This window comes from Protopterus annectens, chromosome 14.part0 (assembly GCF_019279795.1).
Source record: "Protopterus annectens isolate FY-2018-M chromosome 14.part0, PAN1.0, whole genome shotgun sequence".
Taxonomy (NCBI): domain Eukaryota; kingdom Metazoa; phylum Chordata; order Ceratodontiformes; family Protopteridae; genus Protopterus; species Protopterus annectens.
Window position 1 is genome coordinate 244,487,039 of NC_056748.1, and position 23,577 is coordinate 244,510,615.

The 23,577-nt window shown below is 39.0% G+C and overlaps 1 protein-coding gene across 1 annotated transcript in view; it reads right to left on the reverse strand.

The window, feature by feature from the left end:
• The window catches only part of SLC18A2 (solute carrier family 18 member A2), a gene marked incomplete in the record, with an annotated part of 947,305 nt that overhangs the window by 224,132 nt on the left and 699,596 nt on the right, over window positions 1-23,577 (reverse strand). The window contains 1 exon segment of the mRNA XM_044055965.1: window positions 22,403-22,486. Coding sequence (XP_043911900.1) covers window positions 22,403-22,486 — 84 coding nt within the window.

Below are 23,577 nucleotides of genomic sequence, written 5' to 3' on the forward strand. Positions count from 1 at the left end.
GTTTAAATTGTATCTTTCAGATCTATCTTTTTCATTTGAGGTGTTCTACAGTTTATATGTAGATGACTTGAAAATGGGTAAACGTATTACATGTGATACAAATATGACATGCCTACAAAAGTTAAAACATTATTAAATTGACCATTTGGGCAAATGACTAATCTGCTGATAAATACATCAAAAACTAAGCATGTGAGATTTGGGAGACATAAATTGAAAGGTGAATATTTAATACAGCACATGTTAATTGAAACTGTAGATTTATTTAAGGACTTGGGTATATGGGTAGATACAGCTTTGAGTTTTTCTAATCATATCAACAAATTGGTTAATGATAGTTATAGAACTATGGTTTGTATAAAAAGATTTATAAAGTCTAGGAAATCAGAAATTATGAAGTAATTGTTTAAGTTACATTAGAGCCAAACTTGAGTATGGAGCAAAAATATGGAAACCTTATAAGAAAACAAGCACAAGTAAACTGGAAAGAGTACAGTGGAAATATATCAAGGACATCCATGGATGTGAAAATTTAAGTTCTTATGAAAGACTAAAATATTTGAGCTTGTACAGTGTCTCATTTAGATATTTAAGACAAGTCCTTATTCCAGTGGCATAGCTAGAGTTTGTGCCACCCAGGGCTGGCACCCTCACAAAATCATAGTCAAATGGGTCCCCCATACATAGCAGCCCCCCAGCAGCCATTCTAGTGTCCCATTACTTGGCTATTTCTCCCCATTTACCAAAAAACTGTAATATGTAATGTGCATACTGTTTTATTCTTTACTTCTACAGTGATTGTTTGGATTTAATTTAAAACATTTATTTTAAAATTTATATCATAAACATTGAAAGACATCTGCTAAACAAAGCAATACAGGCTCACAATGAAAACATACTTAGCATTAAAACTTCTATGCCCCTGAAATTCATACTAATTGAAACAGCATTGAAACCCACATTAAAAAATGTATCTGGCCACTGGAGGATAAAGTTTACCTTCGGGCTATTTTCAAATCATAGGACCCTTGCACACGTATTTAGGGGCATGCAAATATATATGTGTTCTTTGATTCACTTTCTGGATTGTATTAAATTATATTCCTTGTATAATACAATATACTTGTTAGTCCATGTTTTAAATGTATTGTAGTGAATATTTTTCCAATAAGCAGTGAAACAAAAAGTATGAGCCAATAATGACAACATTGCCCAATTCAGAACATTTCCATCATAAAAGTCTACCTACTCAAACTACTGTCATTACAATCCACCAATATCAGTAAATATGCACAACCTCTGCAGAAGTAAAAGTCATCTAAATAATTCCACATTAAAGAGACCTGTAACTAATGAAGAGGTTGCTGCTAGCAAACAACTATATATTTCCATTGTTTCATCTACAAATATAAATCCCTGCTGTCCTTGAAGAATCAATTGCCTATGTTACATTAAAAATGATAAGCTGGTAATATCGTAATAAGGAACTGATGGCAAACTGATAACAGGTTCAGTTACTAGGTATCTCCTCCAATGGAGGACATACTTAGGAATGCAGCATCCACCACCTTTAAAGTACAACACAGTACAGTAGCAACAATCCATCTACATGCTGTGGAGTAGAACCCTCTGCATCAAAAGCAAGTATACTACCTGTTGTGCTACTAACAATGGTTTAAAATATTTTAGCACAGTAGTGATATCATTTGCTAAACAACTGTTGCACATTGCAAACAGACTTGGCATAAGCAGCACTAAACTTCTCTTCCCTTGAAGCTATCAGCTCCTTCTAAAATGCACTTGACACTCAACTATATATCTCAACTTTGCAGCTCAAGAAATCTGGAAAAAGCCAAAATTTAAGGGGAGGGGGCACAAAGGCCCAAACCCAGGGATGCATTTTAAACATTGCTTGTAAAATCTTAGAAAGTTGCTAGAATAAAATGTTTTTGTGTTACCATGCATTTCCTGAAAGATAGGAAAACTGAAACTTAAATGACTGTCATTATTTAGTGAATTCACTCCTCACTGATTTACCAGAAAACCACAAATTTTAAGAGGAACAGGCCAAATGTATGATCCAAAAATCAGCTATGGCCCCAACACCTTGAATCACAAGTGGTGGTAGTGGTAGAGAACTTAGGCTCTTGTTTCTTGCACTGTAAGGTACAGGGTTTGAGCCTGAGTAACACTAACCACCAGGTATCCCTAACTGGGGCATTTCACACACACACACACACACACACACACACACACACACACACACACACACACACACACACACACACACACACACACACACACACACACACACACACACACACACCTTGTGAGAATCAATTGAACACTAAACACACACCTTGTGAGAATCAAACGAACACTAAGACTAAACACATACCTTGTGACTTAAATAGGCAGAGGCAGCACACACAACTTATGAGAATCAATCGAACACTAAACACACACCTTGTGAGAATCAAACACTAACACTAAACACAAACCTTGTGAGAATCAATTGAACACTAAACACACACTTTGTGACTTAAATAGTCAAAAGCAGCACACAAACACCTTGTGAGAATCAATTGAACACTAAACACACACCTTGTAAGAATCAATCGAAAACTAAACACAGACCTTGTGACTTAAATAGGTAGAGGCAGCAATGAACAGAACACACACTAACCTGTCGAGCACTTAATAAATAGGCACATACAGAGCAAATCTTAAGTGAATCAAATAGAGCAGAGGAACCTGCAATCCTTGTGAATCGAACACTTACTTAAATAGGCAGAGGCAACAAAGAAATTGAACACTTACTTAACTAGGCAAAGGAAGCAATGAACGTGTTTCTTTCCATGAACTTTGAATTTCACACCAGTGAAGGAAGGATGTCTTTGTGACAATGTATAGACATGATAGGATAGAATGCCTTAAAAACACAGTATGTTTTTTCTTAATTAAAGCCCCTCGGCAAAAATGCCACCCAGGTCTAACAGGATAGTGTCTGTTGAGGCTCTGTAAAGGAGGCACAGATCATCCCTCAGTAGCCTGTGTCACACCCAGAAGAGGGACAAGATGGTTTGCATAGTTATCATATTTAGGCCATTAAATTTCTTAGTAAGAAAGTGTTAGGGCATTCAAGGTGAGTCAAATATTTGGACAGATGCATACTGAAGGGGGCATTATAGTCAGTGATTGGCATGACCAGTGTAAAATACACTGGGAATAATTACACCCCTAAACCTAGATGCCATAACCTTAGCAGTAAGCTGTAAAATGACAAGGCACTTTCTTGCAGTACTGGATATATCGTGATTGAAGGACAGTTTGTTGTTTACATAGGTTCCCAGGTCCCAAACTTCAGGATCAGTTTTTAGGGATGTGATGTCAATTTGATAGATACAAGGGACAATTTGCTTTCTGAATGATACTGTAAAACATTTCTTGCCATTTTGTTTTGGTCCTTAGTTTTGACACTAGCTATTGGTTGAGGAAAAGGCCTCTTGGTGGATCTTTGTGTCATCTAGGGAATTTATGATGGCACCAAGTTTGCAGTCATCTGCAAACTTGGTCAGCCATAAATCCCTAACAGTAGCTTTGACCTCTGAGAAGTAAATGCCAAAGAGAAGTGGCCCAAGGATTAAACCCTTGGGTACACTGCTGGTGACAGGTCTTTTGGAGGAGGTAGAGCAGCCCATCCTATTTTCTGAGTTTTGTTTGTGAATCAATTTGCTATCTAGTAAGTTATACAGGGATTCAAATGGAGCTAGGGTAGTTTGTCAACAATATCTGAGTGTGGGATGGTGTTGAATGCCTTTTTGAGGTGTAGATAGAGACTATGTACTGATTTGCCTACATCTGTTGCTTCAGAAACTTTCTTGAAGAAGTCAATCAAGTTAAGAAGTCAGGAATTGACCATGATGAAAGAGAACTGGCTTTTGTTGAGAGTTTGAAGGGCAGCTATACACTTATTTATTAACTCCTCAATTAACCTCTCTATAGCATTACAGAAGAAGCTGGTCAGAGATATGAGTCTATAATTTTCCAGTTCCACTGATGCCTCACCTTTGTGCTAGGAGATGACAGATGCTCTCCTCCATTTGTCTAGCATTATGCCTGTTTGGAGGCTGATATTGAATATTTTCTGTAGGTGATCTGACATGCCCTTTCATGATGGCCAGTAAGCATTATATTATGCTATCAGGCCCCATAAAATAAGTGTTCTTGGCCTTGGATAGTACCTTGAGGACTTGTTCATGGGGGACTTGAGTAGGAGGTGTAGATGTGGATATGAGTTCTGGGAATGTGTAGAGGGTTAGGTTTATTCACGAGTAGATTGGCTATGCCCTCTAGGTCTGACTATATGATATCATTTACTGTTAGCTGTGTGTATTGTGGGGCATTGTTTCTAAGGTTTCTTACACAGTTAAAGAAGGTGGTGTGGTTGTACTTTGCCTTGGTGGAAGTTTTTATCTGGCTTTGTTTCATTTAACTAGGGTACACACTTCCCTTTTACATTTATTTTATATGCAATGATTTTTTTCTTTTATTATAGAGCCTCTTTATATTCAGATTTCACCATAGCTGTTCTTGACCTGGTCATTACTAACATGGGTGACCGTTGCTCTACATCAATAGTCAACTCCTCCCTGGTTAGACCCGACCACAAACTAATCACCTTGGAAATCCACCCCCCCCCCCACCGCAAAGGCAACCACCATGAAAAACTTCTCCAAAGCTAACTTTGGGCTCCTAAGAACAGAGGTGGCTAACTTCACAGCACCCATGCAAATGGAGAATAGTTGCATGACTGCCGAATCATACACCAATGCACTGTACAAACACGTACACAAATGCATGGATCTCGCCATACCCAGTAGGACCAAGACGGTCTCCTCCAAAAAAAGGAAGCCAATCTGGTGGCCCCCTACCATAAACAAACTCTACACAGAAGGAGAAAACTGATGTGGAATAAGGTGAAGTCCTAAGACCGGAAAAACTCATTTATCAGCCTCAACAAAAAGTTGAGATCCCTCATCAAATCCTCTAAAGCTAGTTATGAAAACAGAATTGCAGCAGATAGTAAAGACAAACACAAGACCTTCTATAGTTATGTAAAGAACTTCCGTGGCAATACCCAGATTTGCTCTGAGCTACTTCACACTGGTACCTCCTATACCGAGCCAACAGATATTGGCATTATACTGGCATACAGATTCAGTGCCAACTTAACCCCTCTCTCCCTATAAAGGACCAATCATAATACCAGTAGATTGCCAAGCACCCAGTATTACTGCTGCACAGGTTAAAACAGCACTGTTCAAGGCCATGAATACAGCTTCTATGGGACCTAACACTATCCCTGGCTGCATTCTACATGAACTACAGAGTGAACTGGCACCTCACCTGTGTGCTCTGTTCAGTCACAGCCTTACCTCAGGCTTTGTCCCTACCAAATGGTGCACTACTACAGTCATCCCTCTCCACAAAGGAGGAGCGACTACAGACCCTGGGAACTATCGCCCCATTAGCCTGCCAAGTCTGATATGCAAAGCTATGGACCACATCATCATGGACCTAATAAACAAGGATATAGGGAATCTCCAAACTCTGGATCTCACACAGTTTTGGTTTTGTGAAGGGTAGATCATACCTGCTCAACTTGATCGACTTCTATGAGTCATTCACCAGAGCTGTGGATGAAGGCAGGGTGGTTCATACAACCTACCTTGATCTGGGCAAGGCCTTTGATACCATTCCCCCACTCAGGAATCATAGAAAATCTCACTAAGTTAGGCAACAACCCCTATATCACTAGATGGGTTGCAAACTGTCTCACAGACAGAACCCATAGTGTGAAAGTTGCTGACTTCAAGTCAGACTGCTGACCAGTAATGAGTGGAGTCCCACAGGGATCAGTCCTGAGTCCTCTCCTGTTTGGCATCTACTTCTCAGAAGTCCAGGCCAAAATAAAGGGACTGGCTGACAGAGTCTGCAGATGATTGCAAGTTGGGAGCCATTATTAACTCCCCAAGTGATGCTGACATCCTACAGAAAGGCCTCACTGAGACCAACGACTGGTGTCAGAACCATGGCCTTAAGCTTAATGCCAAAAAATGTGTTGTCATCCCCTTTGGGAAAAACCTAGTTCCCATGAACTACCGCATTGAGGGTAGTCCACTGAACACAGAAGGCGTTATATGAGATCTGGGGACACAGGTTGACAGCAACCTCTCTTTTGACCACCACACTGCTACTGTGGTCAGAAAGTCCTTCTATGTGGCACATCTTATTACTAAGGGTTTTGCATCCAGGAAGAAAGAGATTATTGTCTCCCTCTACTCTTCCCTAATAAGGCCAATCATCGAGTACAATGCCCCATTTGACATGTACCTCACTAGACACCTGCAACAACTGGAGAGGCCTCAAAAGTACCTTACAAAGAGGATCCTAGGCCTTAAACACTTGTCCTATATGGACAGAATCAAAAAACTCCAACTATTCTCTGTCTCATATTGCCTACTTAGAGGTAATCTCTGCTTGACTTACAAAGCCATGTCTGACCTAGCTCTTTTAAAAATGCTACATCTAAAGAAATCCCAATCTCTCTGCACCACATGCTCCAGAGACCTCAACCTCATTACCACAATCAACAGAATGTGCTGGAGGGACAGGTTCATAACCCAGGGACTGCCCATGCTACGGAATAGACTTCCCATATATGTCAAACAGAGCACCTCACTGCCCCTCTTCAAGAGAAATCTTGATGAGTGGATGGGAAATAGAAAACTCGCCCCAAGGATCACTCCAGTGGCTCTACTCAACAGAGGCACTGGAAACTAAGGTCAGGTGGCATGATGCCTGAGTAATCCTATGGGCTAGGCTTGTAAAGGCTCCAGGGCAGTTAGCCTGATATGCACCTATGAACCTATGAAGATGGACAAAGTTTTAACTAATATATGAAAACTTTGGGGAGATAGGAGCAGGCCATCCCTGGTAAAGCACTTATTACTATCTCCTCCTCATAGGTTGAAATATATTGGACCTGCTTTGAATGACACCAGAAACTAAGTCAATATTTTTTGTTTGTATTATGGCATCATTCTTCATCATTCAAACTCAATAGTATGTCATTATTTAGTGAATGCAATCCTCTCTGCTTTGCCAGAAAAAGCATGCACAATTTACGAGGAACAGGCAAAATATTAGTCAAAATCAGAGACATGCTGCAAAATCATGAATAGTTGAGAGCACCTCAGTCTGCATAACTTATATTCATATAAGCACAACTTACATTCATATAAGTACACTCACACATGCATGCACATGTACACACACACACACACACACACACACACACACACACACACACACACACACACACACACACACACACACACACACACACACACACACACACATACACATACACACACACAGATATAATCATCAATTATAACCACTGGTATGACCATGATTGTACATCTCAGAAGTTTGATTGCAATCAAATGAGTAAATACATAAATAACTGTCATGCATGAATGTATCTCCACAGTTCATTAGTGTCAGCATACAGTGTGCAACCCACTTCAACCTCCCACTTACATGTCAACCTCTTAACCCAAGAATAAATGAGAAAGGTAAAAGATAATGTGGAATAAAAGAACTAAATCAGGGAGAGATATTACCCTTATATACTTAAAGTTGTTAGAATAACAGGCTTTGCATTACCATGTTTTTTATGAATGATTTAAGTTTGAAATTCAAATATCGGTCAACATTTAGTGATTACAATGCTCATTGATTTACCAGAAAAAAAACACAAACTTTACAAGGAGCAGACCTAAATATAAAGTAAAATCTGGGACAGGTGCATCTGTAGTTACCTCCTACTGCTCCTCTAGGTGTCAAATATTGCTTGTTCATATTTGCATTAATAATTCCAAAACCATGCCCTATACGAGGTATTAGAATATTTTATCTTGAGGCATACATTATGGCAAACATAATTGTATTGATATTTGACCTATGTCAATGAGTATTTGTTAGCATTGTTAAGGTGATAACTTTATTTTTTAAAGACTCAAGCCACGCCCACTAGGAGTTATAGGTACATAATCAAGAGCTGTACTGGAGGGAATGAGTTAACACACTTACTTATTACCAAAACTACCCCAGCTTATCTTGCTTTTCTCATGCCCATATTCTCACTACTTCCTCCTCCCAATAACAGGACCTACAAAGTCTCACTCTCTCTTCTTAGCTTTACACTGCCGCTCATCTTCCTTTATCTCCACACTCTTTCTCACTATCTCCTCCCTTTTTAATCTCTACTTATCCCCCCTGCTCCTGCTCATCCTTTTTAATGTCTACCTGCAGCTACTTCTCTCACCCACAACTTATATCACTTCACACACTTAGCCTCTCCCTCCTCATACCTCACTAACTGCCTAACATCACTCCAATCCCAACTACACAGCTACAATACCTCCCACACCATAACTAGCCCTCTCCTCCCACAAACACTGCACTTCAACATCAAAATTGCCCACAAACTCTATAACTCTACCTACATAGGTTACTTTCCAAATAAATGCCTCCAACTAAACTCAAAATTCCACATATTTCTCAGATATTACAATCTCCTGTCTAAATTCATCCAAACTTGCTTTTCCACTTACCTAACACTCAGTGGTGATATCCACCCTAACCCAGGCCCTATCCACTTTGTTCCATTTCCCATCGCTCCCTCCTCACTCTTCTCCAATGGTATTCTTACATCCACATAGGCTCTAACTTTCTGCTGCTTAACATGAACCTAAGAAGTATAGGCAACAAAGCCCAATATTTCTATGCCAACTTCTCCCTATATAGCAATTGTATTATCATACTAATCAAAACTTGGCTAAAACCAATATCAACAACAATGAAATCCTTCTCCAGGATATAATATACATAGATGTTACAGAAAGAATAAGAGGGGTGGAGGAGTAGCAATAATTTATAAGCAAAACTTAAAACTGGAACTTATTAGTCCACCCAGCTCCCATCCTGCCAGTTCTGAACTATTATGCTCTAAACTCAAACTTAACTCAACTCCGTAATCATTGCAGTTTACATTCCCCCATGTAATAACCGCAGTTCATTTAAGGACATTCTCCTCTGGATTTTCCTACCCTTTTAACAAGAAATTATTATTATGGGCTACCGCAACATTGATTAGCTATCTTATAAGTCAGATACCCCCACAAATTTCATCAACCTACATGACTTCTCCCAAGTTATTCAAGCTTCTACTAGAATAGATAAAGCCACTAAAAGGGAACCAGTACTTGATTGGACACTCACCAACAAACTCTCCCTTGCCTTCCAGTCAGGCTGCCTCCCTGGTGGTATCAGTGACCATCTCTCCACTTTCTTACTAAGACACCATATTAATCCTACCAGACAATCCTGCTTCTGCCTAATTTGAAACAAAAGGAACTTCAATACTCAGACATTCCTATCTCTTCATCTCAGTGACTGGTCCCCACTTAAAAGTCTCTCCTAGATGTTGCTGTTGACTACTTTAATAACACCTTTCTTGCAGCTTTACACACATTAGCTCCATGTCGAACTGCTCGAATAAATTATAACTATGCTTCATGGCTTTCTAAAGAAACTAAAAATTTACTAAACCAGTGAGACAAAGCCTAGTCACTCTGGTGTTCTGACAACAATCTAGCCAATCTCAATCTTTACAAAGAACTTCACAACAAAGCCAAATCCCAAATCAAGCTTGACAAAAAAAGCCCACTTTACTACCATACAACAGAATTAAAACAACCTCAAGAAAATTTAGACCTCAATCAAAAAACTTTTCCAACCTGGCACCACACCTTCCCCTACATCCTCTGCATCCTTAGCCATTGAAAGCATTGCCACCCAATTCAATACTTTCTTTATAAACTCCATGCTCTCACTTACCAACTCACTTAACTATACCCCTCCATCCATACTTACTTTATTTAGCAATTCAAATGACTCCTTTTCCTTCCAACCTATCCAGATATTCACCATAAAAATGTCTCCCCAAATTAAAACCTACAACCTTTACAGCTGTTAACCTATCTACTGAATTCTTAAAAAATAGCTGCCCCAGCTATTGCCTATCCTGTAATTATCTTAATTAACCAGTGCATCTCAGAACAGGATGTACCCACAAGCTAGAATATATCCCACATTCTTCCCTTACACAAAGGAGAAAATTCCACCAACTTCTCTACCTACAGACCCATTGCTATCCTATCCCCCCTTCCAAAATTCTTGAAAAATGCATCCACATGCAGCTCTTAAATTACATTTTATCCAATAACCTCATATCCAACACACAGCATAGGTTCTGCCCTCACCATAGCACCGCAACTGCCCTCGTAACTTTTACCAACACCATTAACCACTACATTAATAATGGATAATTTGCTTCCTCTATCTTCTTAGATCTCCCTAAAGTCTTTGACACAGTTTCTCTTCAGAAGCTCCTTGGTGAGCTAACATCTCTAAAACACAGGTCCTCTACACTAGCCTGGTTCCACAACTACCTATCCAGCCATCAGCAATGGCAACAGGAACGCTACTCACTTTAACCTGTCACCCTAAGTGTTCCTTAAAGTTCTATACTTGGTCCCCTTCTTTTCAGTATTTTCACTAGCCAACTACAATCTTCAACTTCACTAGCCTCTTTGGTACAATATGTGGATGACTCAACTCTAATCTGTGCAGCTTCTTTCCTCAGCCAACTAAGTAGTATAACCAACCAGTCCTTCTTATCTGTCGAGTCATGGCTATCTAATTCACATCTCTTACTGAATCCCTCAAAAACCAAATTTATGCTCTCTCACCAGTAAATCACATAATCCATGTACCCCTTTCCAAATACATTCATTCAGCAACACCTTAGCATCAGCAATAGCCCACACAAAATTATTAGGTGTTCTTATTGATAACAACTTAAAAATGTCATGCTCACCTAGCCAAGTCCATCAAAAATACCCATATTAAACTAGGTTCTCTATACAGAATAAAGTCTTTCCTTACAAATTCCACAATAAAAGACATAGCCAGAACATATCTTATCTCTAGCCTTCTATACATATCTCCAATCCTTACTAACCTAAGTAAGACAGAACTATCTAAGTTGGAGACCTGTTATAATAAAATCACAAATTTCGCTATGATCTCATCCCACAATGAACACACCACTGCTCTGCCTAACAGCAACTGCACTGGCTATAATTACCTCACCAACTAAGACATACACAACTTTCCTTTGCACATCATTGCATTTACCAACCCAATAAAACTCCCACTCTGCAGATCATGCTTCAGCCCTACTCTAGTAAATGTAGTTTCCAATCCTCCTCCATATCTCTCCTGCAAGTAACCAAGTCCCACAACAGAACTGGTGACTCTCTCTATTCTAACTATATTGCCAAAAAATGGAATTCCGTCCCTGACCCCATCATAGGTACGCTTGACCTATTTCACTTCCAAAAACTACTAAAAGAGTTTGTAGGGAATAACTGGATCTGCTCGCGCTGCAGCCCTGGTTGACAAACTCTACCTCCTCTTTCACTCCCCTCTCACTGCCTACTTTCCTTCTGCTTGCTCACTCTTGGCATACCCTCACAATGCTAACTAATATCTCCCCCTTCTCCTCACTCCCTTCTTTTACTTCCCTCATATTCAACTTTCTTCCCCTAAACTCTATAGTCCCTCAAGTCCCCCAATATTTTTCTTACTCGCTCTACTTCTCTACTACCTTCCATTCCCTACTAGCTTGTTTATCCTTTGTAGAATCCTATAGTTGCAAGATCAGTCTGTGAACCTATACTTTACTCTTCTCAGTATCAACTCTCCTCATACATTCAGCCCCTATCTAATATATGTCACAAAAAATCAGTCACTCCTCTGTACACAAAGTGTACCTAATTACATGTTTTCTTATCATTTCCTCTAGAAAATACTCACTTACTAGCTTTTTTCTAGTTCTGTTTTCTTATAAAATCTACTAAATATAGTTCTGTGTTTTTTGTAAAAGCTTCCAAATATTGTTCTCTGTAAAATTCTTGTTCTGTAAATATTCTACATATGGTATAAATGCCAAATATTATTCACTGTGTAATTTTTGTAACAACTAATTATAACTGTTCTGGAATTTTCCTCCTGTGGCCTCCATTGAAAATGGGCTACCACCCAGTTGGACTATTCCAGTAAACAAAAGTAAATAAATAAATAAACACATAAATAAATCCCTATGTGACAGATGGATACCCAACTGTCTCACGGACAGGACAAGTGGTTGAAGTGGGTGAATCCGATTAGCAAGAGGTCAGTTGCTAGAGGTGTCCACAGGGCTCAGTACTGGGACCTCTCCTGTTCAGAATATACTTCTCTGAAGTGAAGGCAAATGTGGAAGGCCTCTGGATGACAACATTTGCTGATGACTGCAAGCTAGGGGGAATCACCAAATCTCCCAGTGATGTAGATATCCTCCAGGAGGGTCTAGATCAGACAAATAATTAGTGCCAGAACCATGGCTTTAAACTAAATGCAAAAAATGCAATATCATATCTTTTAGGAAGTCAGATACTCCTCCAAATTGCATCAGTGCACACCCCTTAGAGTGGGCTCAGGGTGAAAGATCTAGGTAGAAAGATAGATAGTAGGCTGAACTTTGACTGCCATATGTCCACAGTGGTGAAGAAATTCTTTTGTGTGGCAAAACGTATAAGTAAAGGTATGGCATCCAGGTTCAAGAGAATTGTAGTCTCGCTGTACTCAGCCCTCGTTAGACTAATAATCGAGTACAGTGTGCCATTTGGAATGTACTTGCCTAGACAGTTACATCAGCTGAAATGACGTCAGAAGTTCCTCACAAAAAATATAGGGTGTAAACAACATGAACTTTACAGATAGGCTAAAAGCCCTCTCCCTTTACTCTGTTTCCTACCAATTATTAAGGGTGACCTATGCCTGACTTACAAGGCACTCAAAATTCTAGGCCTGATGGAGCTGCTACACACCTGCAAGTGAAATAGCACAAGGGTCAGCTGAACTAGGGACCTAAACCTAGTCAACGAAACATGCTGGAGAGACAGATATGTGTCTCGGAGATCGTCCCTTCTTTGGAACAAGCTTCCTATTTACATTAAGCTTAGCCCTTCCCTGGCATCTTCAAATGCAGTTTGGATCAGTGGATGGGGAATTGCAAATTCACATCTGGGGTAGTGCCTATATCCCTTATGGACAGGGTTAAGCTGTAAAATACTCAATGCCCAGGCACAAATCTGTACCATCATCTAGCCCCTAGAGGCCATTTATTAGGTAAAAACAAGTTGTATTGGCTTGGCTTGTAAGTACCATTAAGCCATTAGCCTAGTAATCTCCTATGAACCTATGAACTCATTACTTCTTCAGACATCATTTACTTTCTTCCTCACTTTCAGTCATAGTGACTCACTCAGTACTTACTACAGCAGCTTGGTGATTTGCTTTTTCAGTGACATTGCTGCTTCTGAAAAATGCAGGAAGAACTGTATTAAGGCATGATCAACTTAGTCTATATTTATATGTCAGACTGTTTTGAAAATAGACTGTTTTGAAAATAGACTGGCAAGTGCAGTAGGGTGTTTTTTTTTCTGCCATTCTGAAGTTCTTGAAATCGACATGTAGGCATTAACACAAAAAGCGGTCCAATGCTTCAGAAAGTAAATTGGAAACTGAAAGTAAGCTAGCATAAAAAAAAAAAAAAAACGAAAACAGCAAAATAACTGAGTTTTTCACGGGGTGGGGGGGGGGGGGGCTGTAACCTAGAGGCCAGTATCACAAGCACTCCCTGTCTGTTTTGCAGAATATTGACATTTATGAAGTGCAGAAATCTCTATTGAGATTGACTATTAGCATTATATGTTTGCCAGTTTAGGTGTCAGTAGTTGAAGCCACCCTGTAAGAAAAGCATTTGGTTCAATGGTTAACCTTTTTAACTAGCTAAAATATTCTTCTTGTTCTGAACAGTCATAGACAGGATCTGCTATAGGTTAAAATATGATCATTGATTTCACTGAGTGTTAACTATAACTTGAACCAGTTCGAGATTTGTATCATGCAGACTCTAGCAAGAGACAACAGGGTTATAAATAGATATATATACTGCCCCACAGTTGCCAGTGGATCGTAATGTATGATAGACATACACTGGAACATGTGGATTGCTATCACTTCATGTACCTGGGTTTCTGTAATTGTGAAAATGCTAATGTCTTCAAGGACAAGAACAGACACAAGTTCAGATATTTGGTTGTTTATGCTCCTGACATTCAATAGCACTGCCTAGATATTATCCAGATTATAATTTATTTTATGATGTCCAACTGATGAACTATGCCAAAAAGGCTCTCAGATCTGGACTTCCTAAAAAAGGTGTTTTGTCTTTTTTATGATAGGTGACTTTTGGAATTTTCTAATGCTCTTCCTGCATCTTGTCTGAGACGTAAATAAAGATGCTGGCTAATGAGAAGTTTAGAAGCCTTCCTGTGATGTCAGACTTTATCACAGTTAGAATGTAACTCTTACAGCTTTGCAATGTCAAGGGTGTGTGTGTGTGTGTGTGTGTGTGTGTGTGTGTGTGTGTGTGTGTGTGTGTGTGTGTGTGTGTGTGTAAGTGGTTAAAATAATCAAAACTCCAAAATGTTGACATCTGTTTTGTTGAGCCACTTTGGTTCATAAAACAAATAGTCGACAATTGTGTGAGATCACCAGTCCCCAGGGAATGTGTGATCTCTGAGGTAGTATATAATTAGCAGGAGATGTGAGAGTGCAGCCCCCCACATGGTGGGTGCAGTGGAGCTGGTCCCCTGCAAAAAAAAAAGTTTTTGTCTTTTTTTAATTTGTTTGCATAGCCTGAGGGTATTCCTTGATGTATGCATAGTAAGGTATTACCATTTGTTGTTGACATTAGTAACTTTGGGTATTTTGATAATTTTATGTAAACCCATATATACCCATGCCCATTTTGGTGACATTAATTGACATGACCAAATCACCTAGAGCCAATTTTTACACCCTCCAGTGGCTAGCTTTGTCATGGCATGCAGTCTGTGATCCATGTTCTCCTATCTAGAGAATACTGTGCATCACAGCTAATGCCTAAAGGGGTTAGTCTCTTCAACTGTTTCACCAATAGGTACCACCTAGACTCTGTGCTACTGCCCACAAGTCCATTCCTGGGTGAGTTTGAGGTAGAAACACCAACGATCCACCTCTTGCTTTAAGGGGCATATTTAGATTTGCAGGTACTTACGTATTATCACAACCAGATTTCTGCACTGCCATAATTCGGTATATGTGTGCAGAAAAAGGTTGCTTAACTTAAGAAGGGAAGAATGGTGGAATTAATGAAGACAAGAGCAGTACTGACTTCATCCATATCATCTAGGTGTAGCCAGCTGGTTATGACCAGTAATTAAATGAGAAAGATGCCTTTTTCTGGTAGAAGGAATTATCCTTAACTAGTATTTCTAGTATTTCAGAGACCAGTCTGCATAGTTAGAGCAATACTAACTAGTGGTCCTTGGTAACACAGACATTTGTTAGGAATGGTGGTGAGCTTAAGGTCAATAAGTATGTTATTGTGATTGTGGTGATCTAAATCTGTTGATGATAAGTAATAACTGCATTAAGTAAACATGGAGTAAACCTGGTTATACTTACTTATTTGACATTTGTTTACTGGGAAAGTCTGACTGGGCCAGAAAGTGCCTATTTTCAGCAGAGGCCCAGGGAGAAAAGCTCCACAATCACAATTGTTCAAAAATCAAGTACAGATAATTTAAATCATGAAATATCATGCTACACTATTATATTAGATTATAAGAAGAGTGCAGGGAAGGGTGTCTTTAGGTAGCTTAGGTGAGTAGGGAGGAATGATAAAGAGGGAGAGGAGAAGTTCTGCAGGGATGAAGTGGATAAGGTACGTTAGTGGGAAAAATGAAAGAAAGGAGTGGAGGAGGAGGCTGGAGGGGGTTGTGAAATGTGATTTAGGTAGAAGGGGGTAAAAGAAGTATAGTGAGTAAGTTCAGCCAGGATTGGTGCAGGGGTAGGTCCAAGATTTTGTAAAGTATTCTTTTAAGAAGAATTTAAAGGTGGGTAGATTAGAAATAGTTCTGCTGGTTAGAGGTAAAGAGTTCTGTTTTTTGCTACTGAGTATGAGTATAGACTATGTCTAGGGGATTTATTCAGTATTTATGTATACTGAGAAGTTGTTATGTCATTGTAGACACTTTTCTGCTTTGAGGTCTGAATAATCAAACAGTGAATACACTGAAATTTTACTGTGTTAGAAAAATTGAGTTCTAGAATGTCTGTCAGCCTCATTCTGTTAGGAGAGAAATGGTCTGAAGAACAGAACAGGCCACTGGTACCAGAACATTTTATATTCCCGCATAAATAAGCATAACATTTTGTTATCAGAATACATTTTATCCTTTCACAACAGTGATATCACTAACTTTGATTGTAGTGTGGCAATAGAAAACAGTAATGTTGTTGGTGACAGTATGAGGGGTAGAAATCCCACTTCTTTTCAGTCCACGGCTTCAATACATTTGTTAAAAAAGACATTGGTAGTGTGTCTTAGGTCATGATATGGTTTGATATATTTGGTAAGAATAATAATATTTCATGCTTGACAGATTCAAAACATGATAATAAGTCTGTATGATGCTTCTGAGATCCTTACTTGCCTCCATGAGATTTTATGAAATGGAAAATAAAATTTATCTTGTACATCAGATATTCATCAGCAATGGGCAAGCTTAAGTTAGAATCAGCAACAACGGAATTGTGAAGTGAGTCTGAAATTGTTAATTGTTAGAGATTTTATCATTACTCAGTGAATCATGACTTAAAAGATAGGCAAAGAAGGTATTAAATTATTTGCAAAATTAGTCTCACATGAACATGCAAAAGATTTGTAGTAGTTGAAGAAAGAATTTGACCTCTCAACCAACTATCATTTCAGATGTAATAAATCTTATAGATTTTGAATGAGGGAGCTGAAAACTGTGCCCCTCTTCCATTATGACATGAACTAAAGAAGAAACTGCAAGATTTTAGCCTAGTACTAATCTATGAACCTATGAACCTATGAACAATTAATATCTAAGTTGCTTAAAACATGCAGAAATACTTGTTATAATGCACTGCTTTAACAACTTTACCTCTTCATTGACTGTGGCTATGGACTGTACAAGTAAGTATCCAAATGAGACAGTAAACTGAGGCCCATCTGTCTGAGTTCGTAGCAGCTCCTGTAGATGTTAAAGATCCCACAGAATGTATTGAAAAGAATAAGGGAAGTTTCCCTGTGCCCTGGCCAAATTACCCCTAGTTGGTATGAATACCTTCTCCAGCTTCTCTGAAAGGTGGCCATTGGCCTTGTCGGACACATCCAGTCATTGAAGTGTAAATAAAAATGAATAGATAAAGTATGGGAAATAATTTTTCTCAGTCTTTTTATGAATTGGTTAACTGGATATTCAGTTGAAGGAGACATCAAGATGTTTTATAAGTGTAACCTACACAACATATGATACACAAACCTGTACCGGAGAAACTGTGAAAAGGGATCATGTATAGGACTGACTAATTCTTCACTAATTCTAGATAGGACTGCCTTATATTTACAAACATTAAATGAAATTCAAAAGGAAATTTTTTTCCATATTATTTTCAGTCTGGGAGAAAAGAAGAAAACTAGTTAAGTATATTCTTCTCCCTTGGAATATTAATTCTAGGTACCATAAACAAGCCATTAGCAATGAAATGTCTTCTAATAAAGTTTCAACAGTACATGAATACTAGCAATGGTAAAAACATCAGAAAAGAATGGTAGTCGTTGGTTGAATGGGGCTCGGCAGAATTATATTTGACAACCCTCTTTATCTTTCCTTCAGAAATAGATTCATATGCATACACTAGGTTAACAACAACAGGGGACTTTTAAGCCTGACCATGCAACCCAAAAGTATCTGACAAGTTTACCAGCCTTGGGATTATTCTAAGGGGTGTATGCAGACTAGAGATAGGGTAGTTAAGCATTTACAGGCTGCTTCTGTCCATTAGAGACAGAGGTTCCAGACAAAAGACTGAATTTTGGATTATCAAACCACTGGTCCAAGTTGCAATTGAGTTAGTGTAGGAAAGAACTCTACTTCACATAGAGGGGAGGCCTGCCCCAGAGATGGGGGCAGTCTCTGAGACACACATCTCTGCCCCCAACATGTCTTATTTATGTCTCACAAGCAAGGCTTAAGTCCCTAGATTGGATAATTTTGATGATATTCATTTTGCTGATATGCAGAAGGTCCATCAGAGCAGGATCTAAGGATGCCTTGTAAGCCAGGGATAGATTGCCCTTCAACAGACTGTAGGAGACCAAGTACAGGAATAGCACTTTGAGTAAATATCAATCAGATAAGTTGTTTATGCCCTGTATCCTTTTTATGAGGAACCATTGTGGACATTCCAATTGTTGCATATGCTTGGTCCAGTACATACCGAAAGAGGCATTGTACTCAATGATTGGTCACATGAGGTCAGTTACAGTGGAAATGACTTCCTTGGACCTAGATGCCATACCCTTGCTTGTAGGTTGTGCAGAATAGAATGATTTTTCTTATTACCACAGTGACATGATGGTTGAATGCCAGGTAGCTGTCTACATGCGTCCTCTAATCTCTGACCACTGGATCTAATCTTATTGGTGTGTTATCAATGAAGTAGTTTCTAGAGGTAGCCAACATCTCAAAGATTACTATTATATATTTTCTGGCACTGAGTTGTACACTGTGGCTCTTGCACCAGGTACTTGTCTGAGTTAGCCCTTTTTGGAGGATATTAGGGTCTCGGGGGAATTCTATGACTGGACCTAGTTTGCAGTCATCTGCAAACTTGGGCAGCCAAAAAGCCCTTGATGTTGGCCTTGATTTTAGAGAAGTAGATGCCAGAAAGTAGAGAACCCATCACAGAGCTCTGAGGGACTCCACTAGAGACTGGCTTATTTGTAGAGGTGGATTCCTGTATCCTAACTTCTTGGGTCCTGTCTGAAAGCCACCCAGTGGGTGACACAGGGGATTATACCCAATTCCATGAGTTTTTCTGTAGTGCCAGAGTGGGGTATTGTGTCAAATGCCTTGGCCAGGACAAGGTAGGCAGTAGGCATTATGCAGCTCCCTTCCCTTGTGCATTACTTTTGTAACCTTCTTTGAAGAAGTCTACCAGTGTAAGTAGTCATTATCTGCCCTTGATAAAGCCAAGCTGGGTTGGATCCAGTGTCTGAGGATTTCCTATGTCATGGTTAACCATTTCCATAATAATTCTTTCCATGGTTTTCCATATGAAACTAGTTAGACTTATGGGTCTGTAGCTACTTGGGTCCTTAGAAGGCCCACCCTTGTGTAGAGGGCTGACCGCTACAGTTTTCTATTTATGTGGCATGAAGTCTGCCTATAGGCTACAGTTCAATAGTGACTCTAATGGCCTTGATAGTGCAAGTTTCATGCTATTTAGGAGGCATCCTGGGATATAAGCAAGGCCCATCAGTATGGTATTCTTTGCCTTGGAGATTTGTTGAGGACCTGCTCCATAGTGATAGCTGGGGGAGGGGAGTATTTGATGGTTTGCTTTAGAATAGTCCCTTAATGCCCCAGGGTTAGCAGGGGTCCTGAGTTTTATTTTTATTTCAAAGGAGACAGCTGTATGGTTCAACCTTACAAGAGAAGGCATTACACTAGGGTGATTTCAGCATTCCCCTAAATTAGAGAGGAACAGATCCAGTAGTATTTTTTCACCCATTGTGGGCACTTGTACTATCTGGTCCAGGGTGTTTGTGCTGACAAAATCCAGGAATCTCTGGGCCTGCAGTTTGAGGTTGTATGTTTCCCAGTTTATAGTGGGATAGTTAAAGTCATTCATGAATATGGTATTGGGTTGAAGGGTGAAAGCTCCAGTAAGTTTAAATATGTGCTATGAGTTTTCTGGGTCACAGAGTGGAAACTGTGGCTTGCAAGCATATGGTACAGAACTTTGTACAGGACTTTGCTTGGGGATTTTGATGTGGAGAAGCTCAAGTGCATCATCCTCAGAACAGACCAGGCTGCTGTCCACCATTAGAGCACAATCCTGAGTCTCCTTAATATAAAACCATAGCAACCATACCCAAAGGTGAGGAATTACACAATTAACAACTGACCAAACCAGGACCACTCTAACAAAAATTACTCAACAGAGCAGGAGACAATACTAAGGTCAGCAAAATGCAAGGACACTTTACAATGATAAAATACAAAATATAACCAGCAATATAAAAAATATAGCAGGAGCTAGATTACAGTAAGTTATACAAGTGCAAAAATGACCAGAAGTACTTATATTGTGCTTGGATTGCACTGGATTTAAGCAAAACTTTCCAGAAATACCAGGGAGATCACCAAGTGTTTGTGAGCCAAGAGCTGCATAAACAGGCTAACTTTATACAGACACAAAAACTGAATAAACACACACAAAATAATATTATGGTTAATCAAAGTGTCACACTCAAAACAGAGAAGAGAATCAGTTTCAGCCCATCAGGATTTTATTTCTTGGTCCTGAAAATATTGCTAATGGCTTGTCTCAAAACACATACTACACGTCTGCTCAAAGAAGCATTCCAGGACCTCCTGCACAGATAAACTTGAGGAGGGTCATTTCAGTCTAACATATGAATGCAATGTGATCAGTACTGTGGAAATTAATTTTTCATTTATGCTTGGAGGAGGCAGAAATTTAGAATGCATCCATTCATGCTAAGTTGTAGGTTTTTTTCTTTATTTCTTAAGTCATTAACTCCTCCCATTAATCATTCAGTAAGGTGTCACATTCCTGAATGTAAGTAGGTTAGACAGCAATTGCCTGGAGCTTAGAGTCAAGGAAAATTTCAATGTGAGAAAAGTATTTTAAAGTGATCGAATAAAACAGCTTTCTGCCTTGCTTGTTCAGTTAAAATAATTTTCAGACATTCAATATGTTTAATCACAGCACTGAATACCTCACAATTCAGTACCTCATTCATAATTTTGCCATCAGCCAGTTTCAGTTAATGAGACACCAAGTTCCTGCTTGCTAGCAGGCTGGACTGCAACTGCCTGGGGCTCTGAGTCACAGTTATTTTTAAAAGCAAGAAAACAAGCTTATAGATTAAACATGTTAATCAATTATTGCGTTACTTATTTAATGTAAGTGATTTCCACACATTTATGTAAGGTGTTTAACTGCAACACATGCAATTTCAATGCTGCATTTAAGCTACATAGTAACAACAGTGTTGTGTATATTCTGCTTTTCAGGCACTGTAGGCTTGTAGGACAAGGCAGTCCACCACAACTAGTACAACAGGTATGAAGCAGAAAGTACATGATCATGGATGAGTTAAGTCACACTGAAATAAAAACACTGTGTGTGGTCTGCCTTTCTGGCACTGTAGACTTTAATAAGGCAGGGCAGCTCATATAAACATGTACAAATCAGTAAACACCATGATACGACACGCCATGCTATGTCTGCTATATAGATATGAAATCATTTTGTTGCTTTAAGTGAACTCTGATATACTGTCAACTGCCTTGTGTGAAATGTATTAATTTCATTAAAATGTAACTGTATGTACAGTTATAGCTATATTTTTGGGGAAAATCACTTGGAGAGAAATGATCCATTGTTGAGAAATTATTTTATTATTTTCCTGTGTTCACTCCTTACAATGCATAGGAATCTAAAATGTCACACTGCATTTCTTCTGAAGATTAAATGTACTTTGTCTGCTATACCCCTAATGCTGATGCAATTTGTAAACATGCATTGGTGAAGTCACAGGTATTTTTTTTTTCCAGTGAACAGTTTCAGGAGTACATATCACTGAAAATCACTTTCAGTGGTCATTAGCTGTACCCTTTCTTCCATTATTGTATGATCATTGGAGTTAAAGTATATATAAATCAGGTGGATGTGGGGGTTTCCCTACATATTAGGGGTACAGTGGTGCTTGGTTCTCTATAAAGCTTAGTTTATGATTTACTGAGTTTTTCATTGATGCATATTTGTAGAATTGCCCGGTATAGAAATGTCATTCAATTAATCATAATGAATCATTTATTTATAAAGATAGAGCAATATACACCTTATATTTTTCAGTGATGCAATCATCCTTCTGTAGAAGAAAGCCATCATTGCCACATTTCTCTAGAAACTACATAGATTGAATCATGTTTTTAAAACATATAAGCTATGGTAGTAACAGTAGAATAAGGTAGGTATGCTGTACCTGCTACAGAAGAGCATGAAGAGCCTATTCCCTGAAGTGACCTGGCAATGAACAGCAGTGTAAAGCTTCCAGCAAATGCAAACACTGCAGGAAAAATAAACAAGAGACGTTTTAGTTTCATTCAATAATTCCACGCACATTGACAATAAATAATTTATGCAAAGTTAAAAACGTACAGCAAATAGAACTGTCATAATGCATTTAAAGTAACTGTAAGGCATTGGATAAGGCAAGTCTACAGACTCAGTTAATACGTTAGTCATGATACACACCTATGGTTACCCAGTTACCTTTGCTACCAGTTTGAATAATGTCAGTAAACATCATCATTTTAAGGAAAATATGAAGTTTAGAGGCGCACAACATGACAGTGTAGAAAAGAGGATGTTAATTGCTTCATTATTCGTCATTAATGTAATACCAACTGGCAAAATAGACTTTAAGTATTGCAGAGTATGTGGCTTTTTAAAATGCTATATTACATACTCGTACTATGTATAAGCACAGAGCTATATACATTTCTTATCAACACAATGTTATATCCAGATATAAATGTGTAAGCATTTTAAGCTAATGGGATTGAATCTGGACCTTTATTTATACCCAGAGAAGGTAAGAGTCATTGGGTAGGCTTGGAAAGTTGGAACATTAGCTTGGATGAGAACAGCTGAATGACTCTTGGCAAACTATCCTTTTCTAGGAAGGATACTGCAGGTTATCTACTGCTTAAACATCTCTTTGCCTGATGGTTTTGGATAAAGCCAAGCGAAGTTAGGGTATAATCCAGTGACCTCTGAATGCCCTGTTCATAGCAGGGCTGGAAGGAAAGAACAAATAGCAGTCAATGATTTGGGTCAGGGGGCAAAGCTGGCTATCCTGCTACTTCAATAATGCCTTCTTATCTAAATGTGGAGCTGAACACTGTATGTAAAACGTGTCTAAAGACCTGCCTCTCTGTTCTGTTTCTGTGATGCTGTCTTGCACTTCTGAAAGGCAAGCAGCAGTAATGCACATCCTATGATTATGGTGAGGGTCTCTGTGGAAATACGCTCTTACTTGCAAGCAGCAGTAATGCACATCCTATGATTATGGTGAGGGTCTCTGTGGAAATACGCTCTTCCTTGCAAGCAGAAGTAATGCACATCCTATGATTATGGTGAGGGTCTCTGTGGAAA